Below are 23,922 nucleotides of genomic sequence, written 5' to 3' on the forward strand. Positions count from 1 at the left end.
TCACTGGTAAAACTAAAATCTGACCAGTCGATAAAACGGCTACACTCTTGCCAACCAATGTCATCAGAAACTGATGCACAGGATTTTTTTTTTTTTTTAATTCCCACCTAAACTAAGTTTGTTCCAAAAAAACCAGTTAAAAATGTCCTCCAAGCTCAAACAACCTAACCATCTTAAATGACATTGCCGTAATGTTGGTGACTCGATCCAGAGCACTGATGATCCAAGCATTTGAATTTTATATAGAAGGTTCAGTGCATGTTAAATGTATGAAAGATCAAATGCCGCAGGAAAAAAAGACTGAGGCGCCAGAATACATTTATACAATACGAATGCCCATGTTTTTCTGAATTTTGAAAAAAACTTTTGTTTTTAAACTTGGAAAACAATCAAAATTGGTCTGAACTTGAAATGCATGCAAAGTGTCACAAGCAATGCAAATGAATAAACTAAATGTGGGAAATAGCTGTTTGATATGGAGTAGAGACACTACCTGGATCTGCTACCAGAGAATGAGCTGCGCCTAGATGATCGACTGGAATAGGAACTGTAGGAGGAGGACCTGGAGTTTGAGTGAGAGGATCCAGAACCGGTGTAGGATGATGAACGGGAGGATGACCTATAATGAAAGAAAACGCACTGTAAAACCTTTTTAGTCTAAAGTTGTGACAAATACAATCTTAAAGCTGCCACAGAAGCTTGTTAGAATGTTGTGAACGAGAACAGCTAGTCAAAATATTATTGTTCTACTTAAAGCCAAGTAGCATGGAGCTACTGGGTGAAATCAATGGTTCGGAAAGTACTGCATCAACGCATTTTACACTGATGCTATGTTGTGCTGCCTTGTTTGTCTAGTCTAGTCAAATGAGGTCCTGAAAACCAACAAACAGTTAAATAATTTGCAAAATACTTGTTTAAACACAAATATATTGATATATATGTACTGAATGAAGCAGTGAACTAGTTCTAGCAAAGGCCAAACAGAGCACCAAAGCAATACATTATTTGACAAATCTGAACAATGTTTTGGAGAGCAAATTGGGGGGATGGGCCATAGGGCAAGGGCAGGTATTTACAAGAGGATGTGGAGGAGATCAAATAGTAAATTGTCATGCAGATCTTTGCATTTTAGTCCTTCAATCACTCTTGGTGGTATTCAATGCAGTGGAGAGAGGCAGTGCGGCTTGATGCGAGGACATGACCTAGAAGATGGTGTGTCAAATCAATCCACACTGCCAGTGATATCCTCCCAGCCTCAGTAAGAAGAACACGTTACTTATACCTGGTAACGTTCTTTCGATTGGATGTTCCTACCACCTATTCCTCATCGTATGATCATTATCTCTCCAGCTTCAGCTGCTTCTGAATTAGGGCACTGTGTGCAGTCTCATGAAGTCGATGTTCCTCGAGGGCCTCGTTTTGGCTGTGGACGTCAATAGTATAAGTAGCGCATACACAGCCCCTTGGCTTCAGTTCTGTGCCCCCACCACCCTCCGAAGAGGAATTACCAGGCGTACCATAAACCGTAGGCTCTAAGAAAGCATAAAGTGTAAGACCACATAACTTGTACAGCAGGGTAGGCTGGGAGGGGCGATGAGGAATACATTATAAGTAACTCACCGTAGTGACTAACTTACTCTTAATCCGTAGTCCCCTTTCATCCATACTGTATGGGTGTCCCTTCCAAGGGACGGGACCTTTTTCACCAGAAAAAAAACCTTCCCCTTTAAATTTAGAGGCGCATGGAGCGCGGCCCAGGGAGCATGCTCTGCCCTGACTCCGGCGGCACACCTCAGTCCCCATTGACGCATCCACAATAGATTTAACATTGCCTAATGCCACCAGTATTATTAGGGGGGAGGTTGGTGGGACGTATGGAGGAAAGGGGACTATGGACTAACAGTAGGTTAGTCACTACTGTGAGTAACTTATAATTACTCCTACGTTCCGTCCACATTCCTCCATACTGTATGGGCGATTACAACTGATTGTAGCGCCAGGATGGAGAGGAGACACTCCTTAAGCAAATAGGTTCCTGAGAACCACATCAGATCTAGAGCTGGCATCCAAACAGTAATGCTTGCAGAAAGCCGAGGGAGAGGCCCAAGTGGCCGCCATGCTTATGACTTGCCAAGGGACATGGCGTTGGAATGCGATGGTCATTGCCTTGACCTGACTGCATGGGCATGCATGTTGGCCTGGAGTGGCTTGCACTGGCCCTCATACGCTTCTTTGATGGCAGAGACCATCCAGCGGGATATGCAAGCCCTGGAGGCCCGATAGCCTGGCCTTGAGCCGCCGAAAGTGACAAACAGGGCCTCCCACTTGCGGAAGCCCTTGGTCCTGTCCAAGTAGAATTTCAGGGCACGTCTGACATCCAGGCAGTGCAGCACTCTGTGCTCCGTCCTTGGGATCGGGAAAGTATGTAGGAAGGACTATTTCCTCGTTCAAGTGCAATGCAGATGGAACCTTGGGCAGAAATGCCGGGTGTTTCCGCATTTGTGAAAGGTGGTATATGGTCCAGAGGCGACTAGCGCCTGAATCTCACCGACTGAGCCGAGGTAAGCCCAACTAGTAAGGCCGTCTTGATGGTGACCAGCCTAATGTCCACAGACGCCATTGGCTCTAATGGTTTGTGCGCCAGGGCACCCAAGACTATATTAAGGTCCCACACAGGGTGCGGTCTCTTGACTGGCGGGTAGAGCCTAGCGAGACCAGTCAGATGTTTGACGATAGGGTTGGAGGAGGAAAACATGCCTTCCTCCGAGTTCCTGTAAGCCCCAATGGCTGCAAGGTATGTACGGTAGGTGTCGAGCGGTAAGCCCGAATGAGCGAGGTTCGTCCAAAAGGAGAGCACGTCGTTCAAATTGCAGGCCAAGGGGTCAATTCCCTTGGAGTCTGCCCAGTGGCAGAACCTGGTCCATTTGCTCTTGTACTGGGCCCTGGTGGCTTTGCTCCTGGCACCCTGTATGATCTCTAGATTGGCATGTGAGAGGCTAAGGTGCCAAAGAGTTACCTGCTCAGGTACCATGCTGTAAGGGCTAGTTTCCCTGGCGTGGGTGGATGATCCTGCCCCCCTGCTGTGCCAGAAGTGCTGGGCCCATCGGGAGGTTTATCAGGGGCACCTCCGAGAGGCTGAGGAGCTCCGAAAACCATGGTCTGGCAGGCCACCATGGAGCAATCAGAATGATGGAGTCAGTGCGACTTCCTGATCTTGCAAATTACCCTGTGAATCAGGGGAGTGGACGGAAAGGCGTAGGCCTTCATGCAGGTTCACTGGAGGTGAAATGTGTCTCCCAGAGAGCCGGGGGCCCTGACCCGGCAAGGATGCAAACTGGGGGCACTTCTTGTTGTGCCAGGTGGCAAAGAGATCCACTTGGGGGTGACCCCACTTGTTGAAGATCTCCTGAATAACGAGGTTGTTTAGCTGCCACTAGTAATTGTCTGCTCCCAGCCAGCTGAGCCTGTCCGCCTCCATGTTGGATTCCCCCACGAGGTAAATTCCGTTTTCCAAGGCCCATTCCCACATGCTGATCGCCAGTCTGCACAGAGGAGGGGATCTGGTGACTCCCTGCTTGTTGACCTAGTACATGCTGGTCGAGTTGTCTGTCTGGATGAGGACAACCGTGCCCTTAAGAAGTGGTAGGAATGCCCTGAGCGCTAGCCAGATGGCGTTCAGCTCCAACCAATTGATGTGGTATTCCTGCTCCCGTCGAGTCCAGGTGCCATGGACCGAGAGATCGTCTAGGGTGGCTCTCCAGCCCTTGAGCGAGTAGTGTGGTGATGGTGGCCTGCGGAGAGGGCGGCTGGAAGGGCTAGCCCATCCGCAGGTTGCAGTCCCTGGACCACCAAGTTAGGTCCGGGTGGAGAGATGGCGGAACGTTGATCATCTCGGATTGTGAGCCCCGCTCCTGACTCCATGAGGCCGCGAAGCCCAGCGGAATCCTTTTCATCCTTACTCATGTGCGGCACGGCTTACAGAACTGCCGCTAGTAGACCCAGGAGATGTTGGCACCACCATGCCAAGGTCACCTCTCAGCTGAGGAAGTAGGTGGTGGCCCTCTTGATGGTCGAGATCTTGTCTTCCGATGGGAAAACTCTCGGAGCACGCGTCTCAAATGAGTCCCAGGAATGTCAGAGTCTGCGTACGGAGCAGCCGTGACTTCTTGAGGTTGAGCGAGAAGCCCAGGTCATGCAGTGTGTTCATAAGGGCATGGGAAGAGTGGTGAACCACTTCCGGAGATGTAGCCCCGACGAGCCAGTCATCAAGTTATGAGTAGATGTGGAGGCCCTGCGCTCTGAGGAGGGCCACCACAGCGTTCATGAGTCTGGTAAAGACCATGGGGGTCGATTTGAGACCAAACAGGAGTACTTTGTATTGGAAATGGTAGCACATGATCCTGAACCGTAGGAAAGAACGATGGGACTGCCAAATCGGGACCTTTAGGTACGTGTCCTTGAGGTCCAGGGAGCACATCCAGTCTCTGTTGTCCAATGTCTCCGCTATAAAAGCTGGGGTAACCATCTTTATTTTTTGCAGCAGTAAGGAGGGAGGCTGGAACTTCCTCCACTGCCTGGCCCATTACGAGCAACCAGATCTCCGCCAAAAGAGTTGCTGTCCCAACCTGTGCGAGGGGAGGAGGGAGGAGGAGCTGGGATGGGGAGGCGCTACCCCGTGGATACTACGGAGAGGATCCAGGGGTCCGCGAAATTCTGGCACCAGAATTGTGCATGGAGCGCAAGCCTCCCTCCCCATCGGAGACACGTGGACTCGAAGGGACGTGTCATGCCTTCTTTCCCTCGGAGGCTGAGGAGGGTGGCTGGAAAAAGCCTTTACCCCCGCCCCCCTTTTTTTGTTTGCGCCAGTTCTGAGACGGTGAGTGGTCCAGCTGCCTGGATCTGCGTTCCTGGAAGCCGCAGAACCCTCCATATGTACGACCCTTCTCCGAGCGCTGCTGAGATTGGGTGTACGATTTGGGCGTGGTCTTTGTAAGGATGGATAAAGACTTTGCCGTTTGTGAGCTGTTCCTCTTGTCCAGCTCTTTGTCCGTAGAGGAGTGGAAGAGGCCTCCCCCGGTAGATCTAGAATGTGCCCCTGGACATTCGGGTTGAATTTCGTTGCCCGGAGCCAGGCTATTCTCATGTCCGTGGCAACACAGATGGCACGGCCTGCGGTATTGATATGAGCCACTGTGGATTCCATGATTTCATGCACCACGAGCTTGGCTTCTGCTAGCCCCGCCTTAAAGCGCGATTGGCATTGGGTGGGGAGTTCTGGGAGGTAGTCTGCAATTTCCCGGCACAACCTTTGGTTGGCGGCAGCCAGCATGGCATCTGCGTTGGCCTGACGCAGGTGCAAGGAGGCGTTGGAGTAGATCTTCTTGCCATACGCCTCCAAGATCTCCTCCTTGCCTAGCAGTGCCGCAGAGGCGGCGGCGGAATTGGCTGTAGAGCCGGAAGTGGCGGCTGTACCGGGGCCCGATAAAGGCGTCTGTGGTGCCTCTAGCATGGCGAGGAGGACTTCCCTGACTGAGTCTTTGATGTTAACCCCCATCTGAGGAGACCTCATGAGGCCGAGAAACCTCTCGAAGAGCACCTCTTCACTGACCAAACAGGTGACAGGGGGTACCGACAGGGTAGTGGGGGGCTGCTGGAGCCGCTGCGTACTCTGTCCATATGGACGCAAAGGAAAGTTGCCCTGCGCAAATGAAGGATAGACTGTAGGCCACGTACCTGGTTGAGGCCAGTCCCCCCTTGATACTCGTTCCTCGGCCATGGTGCCGGTAAAAGGGCGTTGCCCCTCGGGTGTAGACCCGGTACAAGAACCTTCCAGTCCCTCGACACTGCGCCCGGGAGGATCCAAGGACCACTAGACCTGAAGGCTGGTAGCTGTGGCAGCCTCGGGGCACATGCCGGGAGAAGGACCTGGCCGGTCCCTCCCACGTGGGAGAGTTCCTGGGAAGGGGTCTCCCTGGCAGAGTGCGTGGGAAAATATTGGCCCTACCTTGGGCCTGGCTCAATGCTTCACGAAGTTCTTGAGAGGAGGCGACCTCTGGAAGAGCTCCTTCCACCAGCGCCTTCGAGAACAGCGAGTCGCACGCCGAACAGGACTGCCAACAGTGATCTGGGCCAAGGCAACGTAGGCAGAGGGCGTGGGGGCGTGAAGTTGGGACGAGCTCGTTGCAGGATGGACACATGCTGAACGTTGTAGAAGTCGACAAGCGCCGGAGAGGAGCAGGATGCCCGAGGACGGAGTACCTGAATGACGAAAGACAAAGAAGAAGTATCCGTACGTGGAATTACATGGCTGAAGCCAAACCCAGGAGCGCTGGTGAATTCGGCCCGTTCCCGTCGACGCGGAAAAGGGGGCGGAGATGTGGCGCCTCAAAATTTAAAGCGGAAGATTTTTTCTGGTGAAAAAGGTTCCGTCTCTCGTCCCTTGGAAGGGATGCCCATACAGTATGGAGGAAAGGAGATGAGACATAAGAGTATTGGGAGGAACATCCAATTGAAAGAATGTTACCAGGGGTAAGTAACATGTTCTTCGAACGGATTGTGTCCTTCCACGTATTCCTCATCTTATAATAGACCCCCAAAGCAGTACTAATTTAGTTTGTGGGAGTACCAATTACATTTTGTTCCATCATGGACCGAATGAAGGACCGTTTTTGGAAATTGTCCTCCCTGCTTGGAAGAGGAATCCAGGCAGCAATGTCTCAAAAAGTGAACAGCGACCAGGTGGCCGCTAAACAAATGTCTTTGATTGGGACACCTCTTTGAAGAGCAGCAGAGGTTGCCATGCCCCTTGTGGAATGTGCTTGTAGGCCTTCTCTATGGCCCTAGTCATTTTGGCGAAAAATAGCCATTCTAGATATGTAAAGACTCAGAGCCCTTTTTGGGTCCAATCTATATCTTTCCTCCTCTTTTCCCGAATGGGGAGGTGGATAGAAAGTTGGTAAAGTGATTTTTTTCGACAAGTGGAAGTCGGAGACTACCTTAGGTAAGAAAGAAGGTTTCACCTTGAGAATAACCTCGTCTTTATGTAAAACTGTATGCAGAGGTTTACAGGAAGAGCCTGCAACTCGCTTACCCTGCGCGCTGACGTTCTTGCAATAAGCAAAACAGTTTTGAATGTTAAAAGTCTTCATGGCTGTTATGGATAATTCTCAGAAATTTGCGAATTCCCTTCTACCTTATAGACCCCACAGCGCTTTTTGCTGGACTTTCAGACTTAATTTCTAACCCGGAGAGAGAGACCTTTTTCTTTTACATTGTGACACACAGCACCTTCAGTGCAGTGGCACAGGGAAGCCTCAGATTTCCCAAAGGTTTAAATACCTTCTCTTGGTGAAACTGTTTCCAAGACCAGTGAAGTGAAATTGACTTTACTACCATTTTGGAGCTTACTAGACCAGCACACACTATCTTACAATAGGGTGCCGGAGGGGTTACTTAGTATCCCCTTTGTCTAGTTTCTCATGTAACATTTTTACGTTACTCTTTCTACAATTAATGGCTGGTGGCAGTGGTTTAATTTTTCCAACCATTGTTTTTACCACCGGCTGCAATTGCATTTCGCCATTTCTTGTTGGAAAGGAACTTCTTGAGATTTACTCTGCGCACCAAACCAGTTTTGGTCCCTTTGTTAGTTTTGTCTTTTGCGGGATTCACTGGTGAAGCCGCCTCTGGCTCCAGCATGTCTGGCAGTTGCAGGAAGTGAGGGAGGTACCCGAAACTGTGCTTAATCCCCTTGGTTACAGGAATGCACCCAAAAGGTGATTGGTCGGCTGGCTGCCCTTGGAGGACAGCCACCCTGCTGTGTGAGCGACAGCGAGGCTCCGAATTAATGAGAAACCTGCATAAAAGGCACAGCTTTTGGCTTGGAAGGCAGAGTCGACCACTGGACGAAGGAATCGGAAGAAGAACTTGAAAGAGACGCCTGCTGCTGTGCTGAAGCTCTGAATTCGCCTCGACTAGAGAAGCCTTGCAACGGGCGACTTCTCCCCTTGGGTTGGTGGGACCAATCAACCCAAAAGTGAACTCATCTGGAGATCCTCTCGGAGCTGGCTGTACTTCCATTCTTGCTGCAGGAACCAAAGTACCAGGGAGAGGAACACCAGCTCGAGTGCATCGCTTTTAAGTCGGACCCGAGCTCCAGGAAGAGCCTCTGAAAGATCCATGAAGCAGGATGGACCAAGCCTGAGCGACCTTAATTGAGTGCTGGACCCCAGATGCAAGGAAAGTCCAAGAAAGTATCCGAGAACCGCAGTGGTGCTATTTGCGAGAGACGCGAGGATCTGAAGCCGCAAAGTGCCGCTGATCTGAAGTTTGCCCATTGCTGCGCCAACCTTCCATTCGTAGTACAGCAGTCCCCTACGTCTTCCCTCTTATCCCCACGACTGAGGAACAGGAACACAGGATGTGCAGAGCTACACAGTAACAGAAGTGCTGGTGGATCCAGTTTTCTTCTAACCAAAGGTACTATAAAACTACTTCTTGATGTGTAACCTTGCTAGTCTCAGCTGAGACGTGTCTTGGTTGCTTTTGCAGAGTTGCTTGTAGCTTTGCCCTCTCACAAGCCTCCCAGATTGTGGCCCTTCAGTGATTTCCTTTCTACAAACGTTTCTAAAAACATTGTGCAAGACTTTCACTTACCTGCAAGACGATCTTAAGCTCCCCTAGACTTTGCTCAACTAACATTGACTGTCCTGGCACCCTGAGAGACTCTCGTTACCTCCGACGTATTGCTTTTGCCTTTCCCCCAGGAAAGGGTTAATTTATTTTGCATTGGAGGGTTCAAAAAGTACTTACCAGTTTAAGATGGAATTTTTTTTACCTTTGTTTTATTCCCATACCCAATCTTTTGCACCAAACTCAGTATTGCTCTAAATGTACCAGTGATAAATCAATGTCCACAGTGTCCTAGCTATTTAAGTCACCTGAGGGTGTAGGAAGTGTGTGTGCCATCCCCAATGGGGATCATCTGATTAGAGAAACTAAGAGTGTGTTTAGCAGTATATTTAATGTGTTACATATTTTGCTCCCTTCTGAAGAAGGCTTATTCAACTGACTGTTCAATACATTCATAATTGCTTACCAAGAAACCGTGTGTGTAAGTGTTTATATGAATACATGTCACTGTGAAACTCTGTTACAACCTAACAGCTCACATTGACCCCTCTTGAGATAGGCTTGGCTGCTCAGTCACTCTACCAACTTGAAAGTAACAGTCACTCACCGTAGTGACTACCTTAGTCCATAGTTCCCTTTCCTCGATACTTGTGGGACATTCCATCCTTCGGGACGGAACCAGAACACTTTTCAAAAAGCACTTAAAAATGAAAATGTTTGTTGTCCTCTTTTTGCGTGGGGTACCGCAGGCGGCGTAACCCCGCCCTTCTGAGCTCCGCCCCGTGCATCACCCTTCAGTCCTTTTCCATCCCCAGGTCTGCAAACATTTAAGCAATAGTAGAGGATACTTATTAGAGGGGATGACGGGCAGGCGTATGGAGCAAAGGTGACTACGGACTAGGAGTAAGATAGTCACTACGGTGAGTAACTTTGTTATACTCCTAAATCCTGCCCCCTTTCCCCCATACTTGGAGATTCCCAAGCACGCCTTACAGGTAATATGGGTGGATGGAAATGCCTTACTGAAAAAGGTTTTTAAGAACAGCCTGGCCGAATTGAGCATAGGCCCTGGAGCTCAGGTCCAAGCAGTAATGCTGACAAAAAGGCTGATGGGAAAGCCCACGTAGTGGCTTTGGCAATGGTTTCCCTGGGAACATATTTTTGGAAGGCAACAGCAGCCACTTTGCCACGTACAAGACGAGCATGAATGCCCATCGGAGGTTGAAGGCCCTGAATGGTATAAACCTCTGAGATACAGGAGGAAATCCATCGGGAGATGGTAGCTTTTGAAGTGGGTTTCCCTTTCGGGTCTCCGAACGTAACAAAGCTGGGAGGAGCCCTTGAATTCAGTTCTGTGCAGACAGAACTTCAGAGCTCGTCTGACATCTAAATTGTGTACTACTCTCTCAGCATCTGAGGTCAGGTTCGGAAAAAAGACAGTTAATGATATAGATTGATTCAAATGAAAATGAGTCACTACTTTAGGAAGGAAAGAAGGATGAGTGCAGAGCACAACCTTGTGCTTATTGAAGTTGAGGATCGGATGTTCCACAGTCAACGCTTGAAGCTCGCTTACTCGCCTTGCCAAAGTCACTGCAATCAGAAATGCAACCTTCCATGAAAGGTACTTTAGATCCGTCGTAGCCATGGGTTCAAATGGTTTATGGCATAAGGCGTTGAGGACCACATTCAAATCCCATTTAGGATGAGGATTGCGTAAAGGTGAAAAAAGATGCAATAGACCTGAAAAATACCTTTTAATAACTGGGTTCGTCAAAGAAAAGGAACAGTTGTCAGTGTACAGGTAGGCAGCAATAGCCGACAAGTCAGTCCTACAAGACATGAATGCCTGAAGATGCCAGATGAGATATGAACGCGAGAACTGTGTCAATCGTGGCATGTCTGGGGTCCACCTGCTTAGCTAAACACCAGTGGCAAAACCGGAGCCACTTGCTCCTATACTGAGACCTCGTAGAGGGTTTCCTGGCCTCTTGGATAATGCACATATTGTCCTCGGACAAGTTAAAGTGCGCTAAGGATTTGAATTCAGGGACCAGGCCGCCAAGCTGAACGATTGTGGGGAACGGTGCCACATCAGCTGATCGTACTGGTGTAGCAGGTTGGGAATCAACGGCAGTCTGATCGGAGAACAAATAGACAGATGCTGAAGTTCCGAGAACCAGAATCTTGCAGGACACAAAGGAGCTATGAACAGGAGAGTGCAATTCGATGTGTTCCTGAGCTTGCAAAGTGACCGATAAATCAGAGGTAGAGCCAGGAAAGCATAGGCCTTCAAGTGCCACGGAATTTCGAGAGCGTCCTCTAAGGGAGGCCCCGAGACCGTTCCTGGATGCACAAAGAGGAAGTTTCCTGTTTGTAGAAGTCACAAAGAGGTACACTTCTGGAGTGCCCCATTGACGAAAGATGATGGAGAGGACCTCTGTGTTCAGTTCCTACTCGTAGCTGGCTGCTGTTTGTCGGCTGAGTGAGTCAGCAGTCACATTGAATTGACCCAGAATGTGTACCCCCAGTAGCCAAATGCTTTGCTGGATGGCCCATTCCCACATTTGAACGGCAAGGTCCACAAGAGGTGGCGATTTGGTGCCAACCTGCTTGTTGATATAAAACATTGGCACTGAGTGGTCTGTGCGGATGCGGACAACCCGGTTCGTGATGGATGGTTGGAAAGCTTTCAGAGCCAGAAATACAGCCAGGAGTTTCAAATAATTCATATGAAACTGCCTCTCTTGCAGCATCCATAGATGGAAAACCTGGAGATGCCATGAAAAGCTGAAGATGAGGTGGAGGAACACGCTGAAAGACCCTCTCCCACCGAATACGTTGGCCCTGGAGTGCACGGACGGAGAGGGAATCGCAGTAGAAACATGAATCCCAGCGATGGTCTGCACCGAGACACTCCAAGCAGAGAGAATGGGTATCCGCCTTATCGAAGCAACGTTCACATGAAGAACAGGACACAAATCCCAGACGCTCTGGCATAGACAGAGAACTAAGCAACCGGAGCAGGAGAGAAGGACAACGGGAACAAAAAATCTTTCCTGGTGATGCAAGTGGATCCAGCCCCGACCGCGCGGAGAAAAGGACTGAAGGGAAATGTGTGGGGCAGAGCACAGGAGGGAGCGGTTACGGTCGCGTGTGGTATCCCGCGTAAAAAGAGAAGCAGGATACAACATTTCTATTTTTGACTCTTTTTGAAAAAAGTTCTTCTGTCCGGTCCCGAAAGACTGAATGTCACAACTATGGAGGAAAGGGGACGGGACGTAGGACTAATGCTTATACCAAAGGTTGGGTTAACCATTGCCAAGAGGACAAGGCTAATGCAGTCTCCCACAGGGTACTGCATACAATCTTGCTTAACAATGGGCATGAGTGTAAAGGCTCAAAAGGAAAGCATGTTAAAAATCTTAGCACATTGAGATCCCATACAAGGACACTGAATGGAACTGGTGGAAATACATTAGTAAGGCCTTTTAGGAATTGAAAGCAAAATATCCATTACGTCATACGGGAGGTTCCAATCCTTGCATCTCAGCCTTTCAGAAACCATGCCTGAAGGCAGAGTGTCTTGACCTCTGGATGGGGAACCCAACCTTCCTCTTGCGAGAAAAGATCCCCGCTTAGTGGAAGACGCATTGGAGGGCAGATGGACATGTCCGGAAGGTTCTGGTACCACGTCTTTATGGCCCCATCCGGGGCAATTAGGACCATAGATTTCCAGAACCTTCTCAACCTCCTGATCACCTGCGGAATGGCGGGCACTGGAGGAAATGCGTACAGGAGTGGAAACTCCCAGTCCACTACGAACGCGTCTCCTAGAGCTCCTCTAGGAGGAAATTCCCTGGAGCAGTACGGTTTGCACTTCCAGTCGACACTGGTCATGGACAGATCCACGTGAATTGCTGATAGGGAGGTTGCTTCTTGATGTGCCCAGAACCAGACCTGCATGCCTCTTTGCACAGTGGTAGTAACCCCTACACCTCCTCGCTTGTTGAGACAGAACATGGCCACTGTGTTGTCCGTCATTATCTGGACATTCTTTCCCCGTACAGAGGGCAGAAAGGCCTTCAGCACTAGTCTGATTGCCTTCAGCTCCAAAAGGTTGATGTGTAGTTTGGACTCGGATGAAGACCAACAACTGCCGATTGTCAGATTGTTGGTGTGGGCTCCCTACCCCGTGAGTGAGGCGTCCGTCACTACTGTTATCTTCGGCCATGGCTGCAAAAAAGATTCTCCCTTGAGAAGGTTGTCCTTCTAAGCCCACCACAGAAGGTCCTGAGAGACTCTGCTCAGAACTTTCAGGTGGTCTGACATTCTGCCTGAAAACCCAGACCATTGAATCCTGAGAGCCCATTGCAGGGATCTCATTCTCAGGCGAGCCTCTGGCACCAAGAAAATGCAGGATGCTGGGCACTCTGGAATTTAGTAACCATCTGCAGAATGTGCTGAGCTCTCACCTCGGGTGGCAAGGCTTTACCTGAGGAAGCATCAAGGACTGCTCCAATAAACAGGAGTCTTTGAGATGGTATCATGTGTATCATGTGTGACTTCTTGTAATTGAGGGAGAAGCCCAGTCTGGGGAGAGAGTGGCAGGTTGCGCTTAGATGCTCCCAGGCTTGTTTGGGTGAACGAGTCCTGATCAGCCAATCGTCTGGATCGGGGTAGATGTGAATCCCCTCCTCTCCCGAGACTCGCTGCCACCACTGCCATCAACTTGGTGAAAACCCTTGGGCAGAGGTCTGCCCGAATGGCAGAACTCGAAACGTTAATGAGAACCACGAACCTCGGGTTCTTTCTGTACTTGGGATGGATAGGCACATGAAAGTAAGCATCATAAAGGTCCAATGATACCATCCAGTCTTGGGTTTGAAGAGCCTGAAGAATTTGGGAAAGGGTAACCCATCTTGAACTTGCCCTTCCTGAGTTTCTAAGTCCAAGATGGGTCTCAATCCTCCGTCCTTTTTGGGAATCAGGAAGTATGGGGGAATACCAACCCTTGTTCCCTTCCGCTACACGTACATGTTCTATTGCACCTTTTTCTAGCAGGGTCAACATTTTCTGCACAAGGAGCGGATCCGGAATTTTGAAAGTTGTTCCCCGGTGGATGTTCCAGAGGCCTTTTTTGGAAAGGAAGGTAGTAACCTTGGGCTACAGTTTCCAGTGCCCAAGCATCTGAAGTAATGCCTCACCATTCCTTCAGATGCTGAGTATGTCTCCCTCCCACCGAGGTCTTGTGAGTCAAGGCCTCACAGTGGTTTTGAGGCGAATGAAGCAGCGGCTGATGGTAGAACTGCTGCTGCTTGGCTTAGCACCTCTCCCTCATCCACCACAAGGAAATACTCTGCAACCTCTTTGACTGGCTTGTCCTCTTCCTCTTCCATTTTAGGCGTAGAATCGAAAGGACTTACCCCTCCAGGAACATGAGCCAGAGCAGGGGTGTTGAGGCTGTCTAATGGTGGCGCTAAGGGATTTAGCCGCGGCCTTTGAGTTCTGCAGCTTTTCCAAAACTCATCAGCCTTGCTGCCAAACAGTCTCGAGCTATCAAAGGGCACGTTGAGTAGTCTAGCCTGTACATCTGGTGCAAACTCGGGCCTTCCTCAACGTTGTGCTAGCTGCCATGGATCAGCTGATGCTGTCTGCAGCATCCAGACCTGACTGGAGACATTCACCATTGCCTCCTTACAATCCTTTATGATTGCCAGGAAGCCGCCTCTTTCCTCGCCTTCTGGGATGTGGTCAGTCGCCACAGCTATGCAGTCCCACAGGGTAAATGTAAACCTTGATAAATTAAGTTACATTAGTTGACTTTAATGCCATACTGCCAGCAGTAAATACCTTTCTCGCCCAGGCATCCACTCTCTTATCCCCATCAGGCGGGATGGATGGGTATGCGGACTGCTTGGTAGACGTAACAGACTGAACCACCAATGTTTCGGGTGTTGGCTGTTTAGTCAGATACTCTGGGTCGCTGTTGGGTGGTTTGTATTTTTTTGCAAACTTTTTTTTCCACTGCAGCTGCAGTCTTTTGTAATGCAGTGTGAAATGGCAAAATTGGATCTTTCTGGGGACCCTGGTCCAAGATGGCTGTCATGTCATCCTGCTCAAATGAAGGCGTAGCCCTGCTCCAGCCTGAAAACTCTATAACCTTACTCAGTCTCCTATATGAGGAGTCAGCATGTTCAGTAGGATCTGGTTTGCCAAATTCTGACTCAGGAGAGGTATCTAACCCACTGGCTGATTGAAGGTTGTCATACAAGTCCTTTGATCTAGACTCCGATCAGTTCGTCTGGCACATTAGGGGTGCCAAATTGTAACCCAAATGGTGGTGTTTCATCATCTGAAGGTTGTTCATCTTCATAGATTGCTTATAAAGACTTCAAAAAAGTATTTTAGGCAAAGATTTGAAAACCTTTTCATGGACTACCATTGGCTTCGACAATTTCAAAGTAATCGACTTCGATACTGGTGTCGGCGGCTCAATGGGTTGCGTTCCTGACTCGAAGCCCTCGACGATTTCTCACCAGATCGAGATTTTTCCTGATGCAGAACCAGCTTACAGCTCGGTTTCAAAGATTTTGTCTTCGACTTCCCTTTGTCGTCTTTTTGCAGATCGACAGGAGCATGGGCTTTCTGCTCGTCTTTCGAGGGGGCCAAGGCCACATTCTCAAAGATTTGAAGCATTTCATTATGAAACGCATCCCACTTCACTGGGGAGTCCGATCTAGTAGAACACTTGATTACCTCAGCCGAGGAATCTTAGGTGGTCGAAGGTGACCTAGGACGCAGTTTCTTTGCCTTCTTCGAAGACGAAGATCGGCACGATCGACTTCTCGATCGAGACCCTTTAGATTTTTTAAATCGAGGAGCATCCTTCAACTCATCAGCCTTTCTCAATGGACTCTTCGAAGGCGACTTCGAAGACAACCTCCCCACCACCTATTTACCTCTATGCTCCCTGAAGGCCTTTTCAGTCATCGCCTAACCGGAGCCACAGTCGGAGGTACGGTGACCAGTAAAAAGACACCACATAGATATGCGCGGGGGTCGGAGAGTGACATCTTCGATCCACAATTTTGGCACTTCTTGAAGCCAGTCTTTGGCATTGATGGAGCCGACGGGGAAGACATTTTTCAAAACAAAAATAACTATCGAACTTCACAGAAGAACTGAAGCGCGGCGTAATTCTCCCGAAGCATTAGCTCGGAAAAATAGCACTGAAGCGAATGGGCACTGCGTGCGCTACTTATAGTGATGCCGACAGTCGAACAGAGGCCATCGAGGGACATCGACTCGACGAGATGGCACACAGCGCCCCCTGTCGAAATACATTTTAGAAGCAGCTGGAGAGATAATTATCATAAAATGAGGAAAACATGGGAGGACAATTCATTTGAAACTAGTATTATCAAACACAAATGTCATTGCTAGCATCAGATAAATTAAGGGCTAGAGCACTAAAAGAGTGCTGGCTATTAGTGAAATACTGCCAAAGAGGACTGAACCATGCAATATAAATATTGAAAAAACAGGCACTTCAGTCACAAGTATAGTACCACACCAGCATTTCTATAGAAATCTTACCGAGAAGAATTAGAACCAGAACCAGATGATGCAGAGGTCCTTCGGCGTCGACGGCCCCTGCTTGGAGAGGCGGAAAGTCCAGACTTCTTTTTGGGGGACTTCGATCGGCGCCAGGGATCCTTCCATTCATCTGCTCTTATTTTTGAAGAGGTCCTTGTGGACGAAGTGGTGGTAGCGGTGGTAGGAGTGGTGGTGGTGGTGGTTGCAGTGGTCGCTGTTGCTGATACTGCTGGTGTTCCTGTTGCCACTGCAGGTACAGCCAATGCTGTTGCACCATCCTTCTTTGGTGGGTCTGATGGACGACTGGAGACAAAGAAAGGGAGCATGAATTTCTTCTGCTAACACAAACACCATTATTTATGATGCAACGTGTGATAAAGAAATGTTTAAAGGAAACTACAGCAATAGACTCCAGAATGCGGTACCAAATAACCACACAATTTAAGCACGCAAGATGAACTAGATGGCTGAGGCGAAAACAATAAACGCTATGCTCTGCGGTCAAGTGTGACCGAATCGTCACTTGTGGTTTGCATGAAAATAGAAAAAACCTTTTAAAACTGTTGGGAATGCTTTGAGCGTTACAATCATTTAAAAATGTCGGTACTTTCGAGCATTCAGACATGTTTGGTGAAGTCTCTTGCAGAATGGGTACATAACCTTTTAATTTACTATGAAAAGCTTGCATGGGCATTTTCCTCCCAAGACCAATAATAAAGAGGTTGGGAACAACAAACTCTGCAAAGTAGCCCATGTCCCCCAGGGCTCGGTCAAGATGCTTCTTGCAATGCAACGATAGAACCTGGTTCTAATGGAAGCATTCTTCAAAACACTACCAGTCTGAACCCCCGCCTCCCAAGCACTCAAGGAAAATGCTGACGTCGGTGAAGGGAGGTAGTCTTGTTCCTTGCAGGAACCAAGTAAATTATAAGTTACTCATCGTAGTGACTAACATACTCCTAGTCCATAGTCCCCTTTCCTGCATATTGTATGGGCGCCTGTCCTAGGGGATGGGAGACGGAACCTTTTTCACAAGAAAAATCAACTTCCCCTTTAAATTTAGATGCACAGGGGGCGTGGCCCTGGGAGCATGCACTCCGCCCACTGGCTCCGCTCAGTCCTCCTTTGACACGTCGACAATATTACCATTGCCTAATGACACTAGATTTATTAGGGGGGAGATTGGGGGACGTATGGAGGTAAGGGGACTATGGACTAGTAGTACATTAGTCACTACGGTGAGTAACTTATAATTACTCCTATGTCCCGTTCCCTTTCCTCCATACTGTATGGGCGATTACAACTGAATGTAGCCCATGGGTGGACAGTTGCCCCTCCTAGGTAAACAAGTTCCTTAACACTGTCTGACCAAATGCTGCGTCCGACCTGGAGCTGGTATCCAAGCAGAAGCGCTTGCAGAAGGCCGATGGTGTAGCCCATGTATCCCGCCTTGCTGATGACTTGCCACAGAACGTGCCTCTGGAAAGCAACCGCTGTGGCCTTCGCTCTGATAGCATCATCATGCATATTTGCTGGGAGAGGTTTGTGCTGCCCCTCGTAAAAGCCTCCTTGATGGCCGTAACCATCCACCCTGCTATGGAGGCCTTGGAAGCCTGATAACCGGGCCTAGACCCCCCTGAAGGTGACAAAGATTGCATTAGATTTGCAGAAGCTCCTGGTCCCGTACAGGTAGAATTTTAGTGCACGCCTCACATCTAGACAAAGCAGAACCATCTGAGTGTCGACCTTGGGGTCAGCAAAGAAGGGAATAGTTTCTTACCTGTAACTCCATTTCTCCAGCATTGGTATCTTTCATGGATTCACATGCTTAGAATATTCCCCGTCGTCCGGCTGGGAATCCTCTGTAAGTTATATAGACATTTTCCATAGGAAAAATTCTGACACTTTTGTGTCCTATCTACGTCGTTTTGGGCCACGCACGCCGGCGCCACTAGGACGTAGGGGTATATATAGCTCCGCCCCCGCGGCTCCTTCAGATTTCAGCCCCAAAGTAGTATGGGGGGGATCTCTGGTTTGCATGTTCAGGGGAGGCCGGCGGGCGCGTGTGAATCCATGAAAGATACCAATGCTGGAGAAATGGAGTTACAGGTTAAGAAACTATTCCCTTCTCCAGCATTGGATCCTTCATGGATTCACATGCTTAGAATAGATTGTATAGCAGTATCCCCCAACATTGGCGGCGTGTATGCAAACCAACATCACAACAAGCACAGTGCCCACTTACTATGGCAACACATTACATTATAGCATGTTAACTGTAAAAGACACGACACTTTAAAGCATAGTTGCCGAAGGATGCAACTCCACTTGGGGCTTACCTTATTGGAACAGGTGACTTAGTACTGCCCGCCCCATCTGTGTATCTTCAGCATGTTGCTGTGCGAGACAGTAATGTCAGGTAAACGTATGTGGTACTGACCAGGAAGCTGCCTGGCAGATCTCCCCCAGCGGAATTCCGGACCACAAAGCCGTTGACGATGTAGATCTCGTCGAATGGGCCCTTGGACGCCTTTCTAGCGGCTTTCCGGCCTTGGAATGACAATAAGAAATGGCCGAAGACACCCATCTGGATAGTCCTGGTTTTGAAATCGCTTTACCCCTAGCCGCACTTTACCCCTAGCCGCAGGACCATAAGCTACGAAGAGTTGTCTCGTGTCTCTGAAGCTTTGAGTGCGATGGAGATAAAATTTCAAAGCTGTTTTCACATCCAATGTATGGAGAGTCTTCTCTGCCACTGAAGACGGTGTTGGAAAGAATGTAGGCAACACTATAGCAGCGTGTTTATGGAACATGGAAGGTACTTTAGGTATGAAATGCGGGTTAGTGGCCAGAACGACTATTACTGAAAAACCTCAAATACGGAGGGTCGATCACTAGAGCTTGTATTTCCGACAGGCGACGAGCAGAAGTAATGGCCACCAGGAAAGCCAATTTCCAAGACAAACATTTTAATGATGTCGATGACATTGGTTCAAAAGGGGTTTCATCAGGGCTGCCAGGACCAGGTTCAGACTTCAGATCGGAGGAAACTTCTTCTTGGGAGGAAAGGTTCGAAACAACCCTTTAAGGAAGTGTTTAACTAGGCAGTCACTGAACAGTGGAGTGGAATGTCTCTTCCGAGTAAATCTCGAGATGGCAGCTAGATGCACCTTTATGGATGAAACAGATAACCCGTTATTTGCCAGGAGCAACAAGTATGGTAGGAGTTGTTCCGGTGTGATCGCCCGCGGGACCAGACCTGGTTGACCTGCGCACCATATGCAGAACCTTTTCCATTTGTATGTGTATGACGTGTTCGTGGAAGGTGCCCTTGCGGCTTGCAAAATACGACGGCAATCCGCTGGAATCGCTAACGTGCCAAACTCGGCGAAATCAGGAGCCAGGCCGTCAGACTGAGGTTGTCCGGGTCGTGATGCCAAAGGGTCCCTTTCTCCTGAGACAGAAGGTTGGGGATCTTCTGGAACCTCATTGGTTCTGCCGCTGAGAGGTGAAGTAGATTGGAGAACCACACTTGTCTGGCCCAATACAGGGCCACCAAGATCACCCGACAAGGATATCTGTGGATCCATTGCAGAGTCCGACGGATGAGAGGGAATGGGGGGGAGGCATACAGAAACTTGCCCGTCCACGGGAAGGAGATCGCGTCCCCTAGAGAGTCTTGTTGTGGCCACCTGCTCCTGTATTGGGAGCATTTCTTGTTGTCTCTCGTCGCAAAGAGATCGAGGGCCAGATGACCCCATTCCGCGAAGACAGGGTGCAGTTGCTGATTGTTCAGTTCCCATTCGTGTAGACAATTCATCTCTCTGCTGAGAGCGTCTGCTTGCACATTTTTTACTCCTGGTAAGTGGAACGCCAACAGATGTATGTCGTGTTGTAGGGCCCAATGCCAGATCTCCTGGGCTTCCGTCGACAGGCTCCTGGAGCGAGTTCCTCCCTGCTCCCGTAGATAAAACATGGTTGTGGTGTTGTCTGTCATGATTCTCACCACTGAGCCCTTTATCTGTGGCAGAAAGGATTTTAGGGCCCAACGCACTGCCCTCAACTCTAGCAGGTTGATGTGGAGGGAGGACTCTTCCGACGACCAACGACCCTGAACCTGTAAGGAGTCCAGATGAGCTCCCCACCCAGTTAGAGAAGCATCCGTAACCACCGTCTTCTGTAACGCAGGCTCCAGTAAGGGCATTCCCTTCGTTAGGTGTATGGAGATTCTCCACCATTGAAGCGCCTGCACGAGCTGGCCGTTGATGGTCAACTTGTCCGACCAGCGTCCTCGACTCTGTGCCCATCGATCCGCCAAGAATTCCTGAAGAGGCGACAGTTGTCTATCAAGGGTATGCAGGACGACATGGTCCCCAGCAGGGACATGCACCTTCGTACTGACACTCTGGTGTCGACCTCCCATTCCGATGCCTTTTGTTGCAGTCTGAATACTTTCGAGGGATGGCTTCACCAGTCCCGACTGTGTGTGGAACTCTGCCCCCAAAAAGACCAAGGTGCTTGATGGCTTTAACAAGGACTTGTCGAAGTTCAATGCGAAGCCCAAACGTTGCAGGAGGGACAGGGTGACATCTAGGCTTTCTTGTGCCCTTTCTGGAGACAGTCCCCTCACTAGCCAATCATCCAGATAAGGGTACACATGGTGACCTTCCTTTCTTAACAAGGCTGCTATTGACATTTGGTGAACGTCGTGGGGGACGATTTTAGGCCGAACGGGAGGACCTTGAACTGATAGTGGGTTTGTCCAACGACGAACCGCAGAAATCTTTTGTGCCGACGATGCATTGGGATATGGAAGTATGCGTCCTGAAGGTCTAGCGACGACAAATAATCTCTGGGTTGTATCGATCGGATCACCTCCTGAAGCGTCAGCATTTTGAATTTTAAATTCTTGAGCAGTTTGTTGAGCGCTCGTAGATCCAGAATGGGACGCCATTTTCCATTTGGTTTCTTGACGACAAAGTACCAGGAGTACACTCCCTGTCCTTTTTCTGCCACCGGGACCAGTTCTATAGCCCCTTTCTGCAGCATAAGCGCCACCTCCTGTAGTAGTATTTGAAGGTGGGGCTGGGCCGAGAACACCGGTGGAATGTGTGGTGGCTTGCCCTTGAACTGTAGAGAGTGGCCCAGATGAATTGTGTCCAAAACCCATCGGTCTGTTATGCGCTCCCACTCGTCAATGCGACGAGACACTCAACTCCCCAGGACGCCCTGAAGCATGTCATTGTTGGTTCTTGGTTTGTTTATCTTTCGTCGACGAAGGGTAGGCACCCTGCCGTCTGGAGGTTTGGTAATCTGTGCCTCTACGAGAAGATTGAGCCGCACGCCTGTAGCCTTGGGACGAGTAGGAGGGTCTGCTGAAACCTCGGTCTCTAGATGACCCAATCCGGGAGTTACCAGAGGCCCCTCTGAATGGACGAAAGGAACGAAAATTCCTACCACTCTGGAGGGCTCCGAGTGACCGTGCCGTGTCAGTATCCTCTTTCATGCCCTTCAAGGCCTCATCAACTTTTTCACCGAACAGTTGCTCCCCTTCACACGGCATATCCAAGACTTTATATTGCACCTCCGGTCTGAACGTAGTGCACTTGAGCCAGGCTTGTCTACGTAGAACTACGCCATTATTGATTTGCTTAAAACCAGACTCGGCTAGGTCGACGGCAATGTTTATAGCATGGTTGGAGGCCTCCTCTCCGTCCCGCACTAGCAACATTGCGGACTTTCTATGTTCCTCGGGCAAATGCTCCAAGATAGGAGCCAGTCGGTGCCACATTTCCCGGTCATACCTAGACATAATCGCCAAGGAGTTGGCTGCTTTAACTGTAGTCGCGCCGACAGACAGCACTTTCTTGCCGAAAGTGTCCTGTCTCCTGGCCTTGTTGTCTGGAGGGGTTGTGCATTTATGTTGAGACCTGGCCTTTCTCGCCGCCGCCGATACCACCGGCGAAGGTTGAGACGTCAGGCACTTGGGAGTCGATTCCGGAGCCTTGAACTTCTTCTCCAAACGACCTTTCACTGCTGGTTCAGAGAACGGGTGCTGCATCGTCTTCAGGCCCTCTTGCCAGACATGATCCAAAATCGGGATGGCGAATATGGATTTCCTTCTCTTGCCCATATGATCAAAAAGAAAACAATCCTTTTTCTCCTCTTCAGGGACTAGGCCAAACTCCGAACACGCCTTACTCATCACCTTCGAGGTGCCAGGAATGTTCACGCCAAAATATGTGACGTATGGAGAACAGTTAAACCAGCAGAGAGCCGCAGTTGGGCCCTGCCCAGTGTCTATTGGAATAACAGCACCTATTGAAGTACCAACACCTAAGCAAACCTGGACAGTAAGGTACCCACTGAGAGATCCATATCGACAGACACGACAAAAGGACGTTTGTCAGAATGAAATGCCTGAAGAAGCCAAGAAGATACTAAAAGACGACTGGTGACGTCAGAAATGGACTGACGCACCTTTAGAATATATATGACCTGAGGATACTGATAAAGAGACGAAATACCATGGATGAGTGACATCTTGAGCCTAAGGTGAAACAGTTGATGTCAAGATGAATAAACGTATGCCATATGCCCGATGAAGACGTTAAGTCAGTTAAAACACGTACATACGCAAGAAACCGCAAGAAGCAAAGAAATCGTGGAGCTTGCTTACCCTTAGTAGTGAAATGGACTGCGGCAAGCACCAACTATACATAATCTACCTCAAAAGCCCTTTATGGATGAGTGAAAATCCACTATGCACATTAGCAGAATTGTATAGAAGTTACTAAAGGTCTCAAGAGGAGAGGGCCGTAGCAAACAAATCGAGAATTAAGACAGAGAAAACACTGCTGAAGCCATGTAAGGAGGCAGAGGTCGTATCAGGCTGGAATAGGCAAGCAATGCCTACAGTTAAGAGAAGAAAAACAGTCTCTTGTTCAGCAAGGTCGAGATAAGCCGCAGATGGTATACGACTGACAGATTTAAATCAAATGCACAAAAGTGTGTGAAGAAGAGGCCGATTTCACTGTCCTAGTCACGTGGCAAGGCAGGCTGAAAGGGATGAGACTTGCACACCTGCACAGAGTCTTGTCGTACCCATACTCCTCATCTCAGACCATGAAGCAGACTCAAGGCTACAAAGCAGTAATTGACACATGGCCACTGAGGTGATGGATGGTTGCGACATAAATTGAAGGGAAGCAGGGGTGCAGGCTTACTCCCTGCACCTGGCTAATTATTCTGCATGCTGCTAAGCGCAAGTGGAAATGTATGTGTGGGATCAATGTCAACCCAATCATAGTGGACCATGTAATCTAGGGTCCTATAGAGAATAGAGCCAATGGGACGTCGTACTTTTAGTGACGTTTACAGTGGCCAGTTTGAAGGAAGGGCGTAGTTGCCCCACCTGACATTATTATCCAATCCCCTCTCCCCGTTACCATATACAGATATAGTACCTATGTTAAAGTTACCTTCCTATAACCAATCAAATTGCATGTTAGGTTTTTAAGATTACACGTCAATGATGACGAGTTTTTGGTATAAAAGTTATGATTTTTCTGAAATTGGAGTTTAAGCGAGAAGGAAGATCAGGCGGTTGCTGATGTTCATTGAACACCCCGTTTTTTGTACTCGTCATTAAACGGACTCCCTTTGCCAAACTATTGAGTTGTCAGTATTATT

At 49.0% G+C, this 23,922-nt stretch overlaps 1 protein-coding gene across 3 annotated transcripts in view; it reads right to left on the reverse strand.

Moving 5' to 3' along the window:
- Window positions 1-23,922, reverse strand: part of ZC3H18 (zinc finger CCCH-type containing 18) — a 1,042,429-nt gene that overhangs the window by 387,224 nt on the left and 631,283 nt on the right. For all 3 annotated transcript variants that reach the window (XM_069636029.1, XM_069636019.1, XM_069636037.1), the window contains exons 9-10: window positions 16,231-16,533; window positions 494-619 (exon numbers count right to left, since the gene is read on the reverse strand). In XM_069636029.1, the coding sequence (XP_069492130.1) occupies window positions 494-619; window positions 16,231-16,533 (429 nt within the window). The remainder of the gene's footprint in view (window positions 1-493; window positions 620-16,230; window positions 16,534-23,922) is intronic.

Source organism: Ambystoma mexicanum, chromosome 1q (assembly GCF_040938575.1).
Source record: "Ambystoma mexicanum isolate Mex_15411 chromosome 1q, UKY_AmexF1_1, whole genome shotgun sequence".
NCBI classification, from domain to species: Eukaryota; Metazoa; Chordata; class Amphibia; order Caudata; family Ambystomatidae; genus Ambystoma; species Ambystoma mexicanum.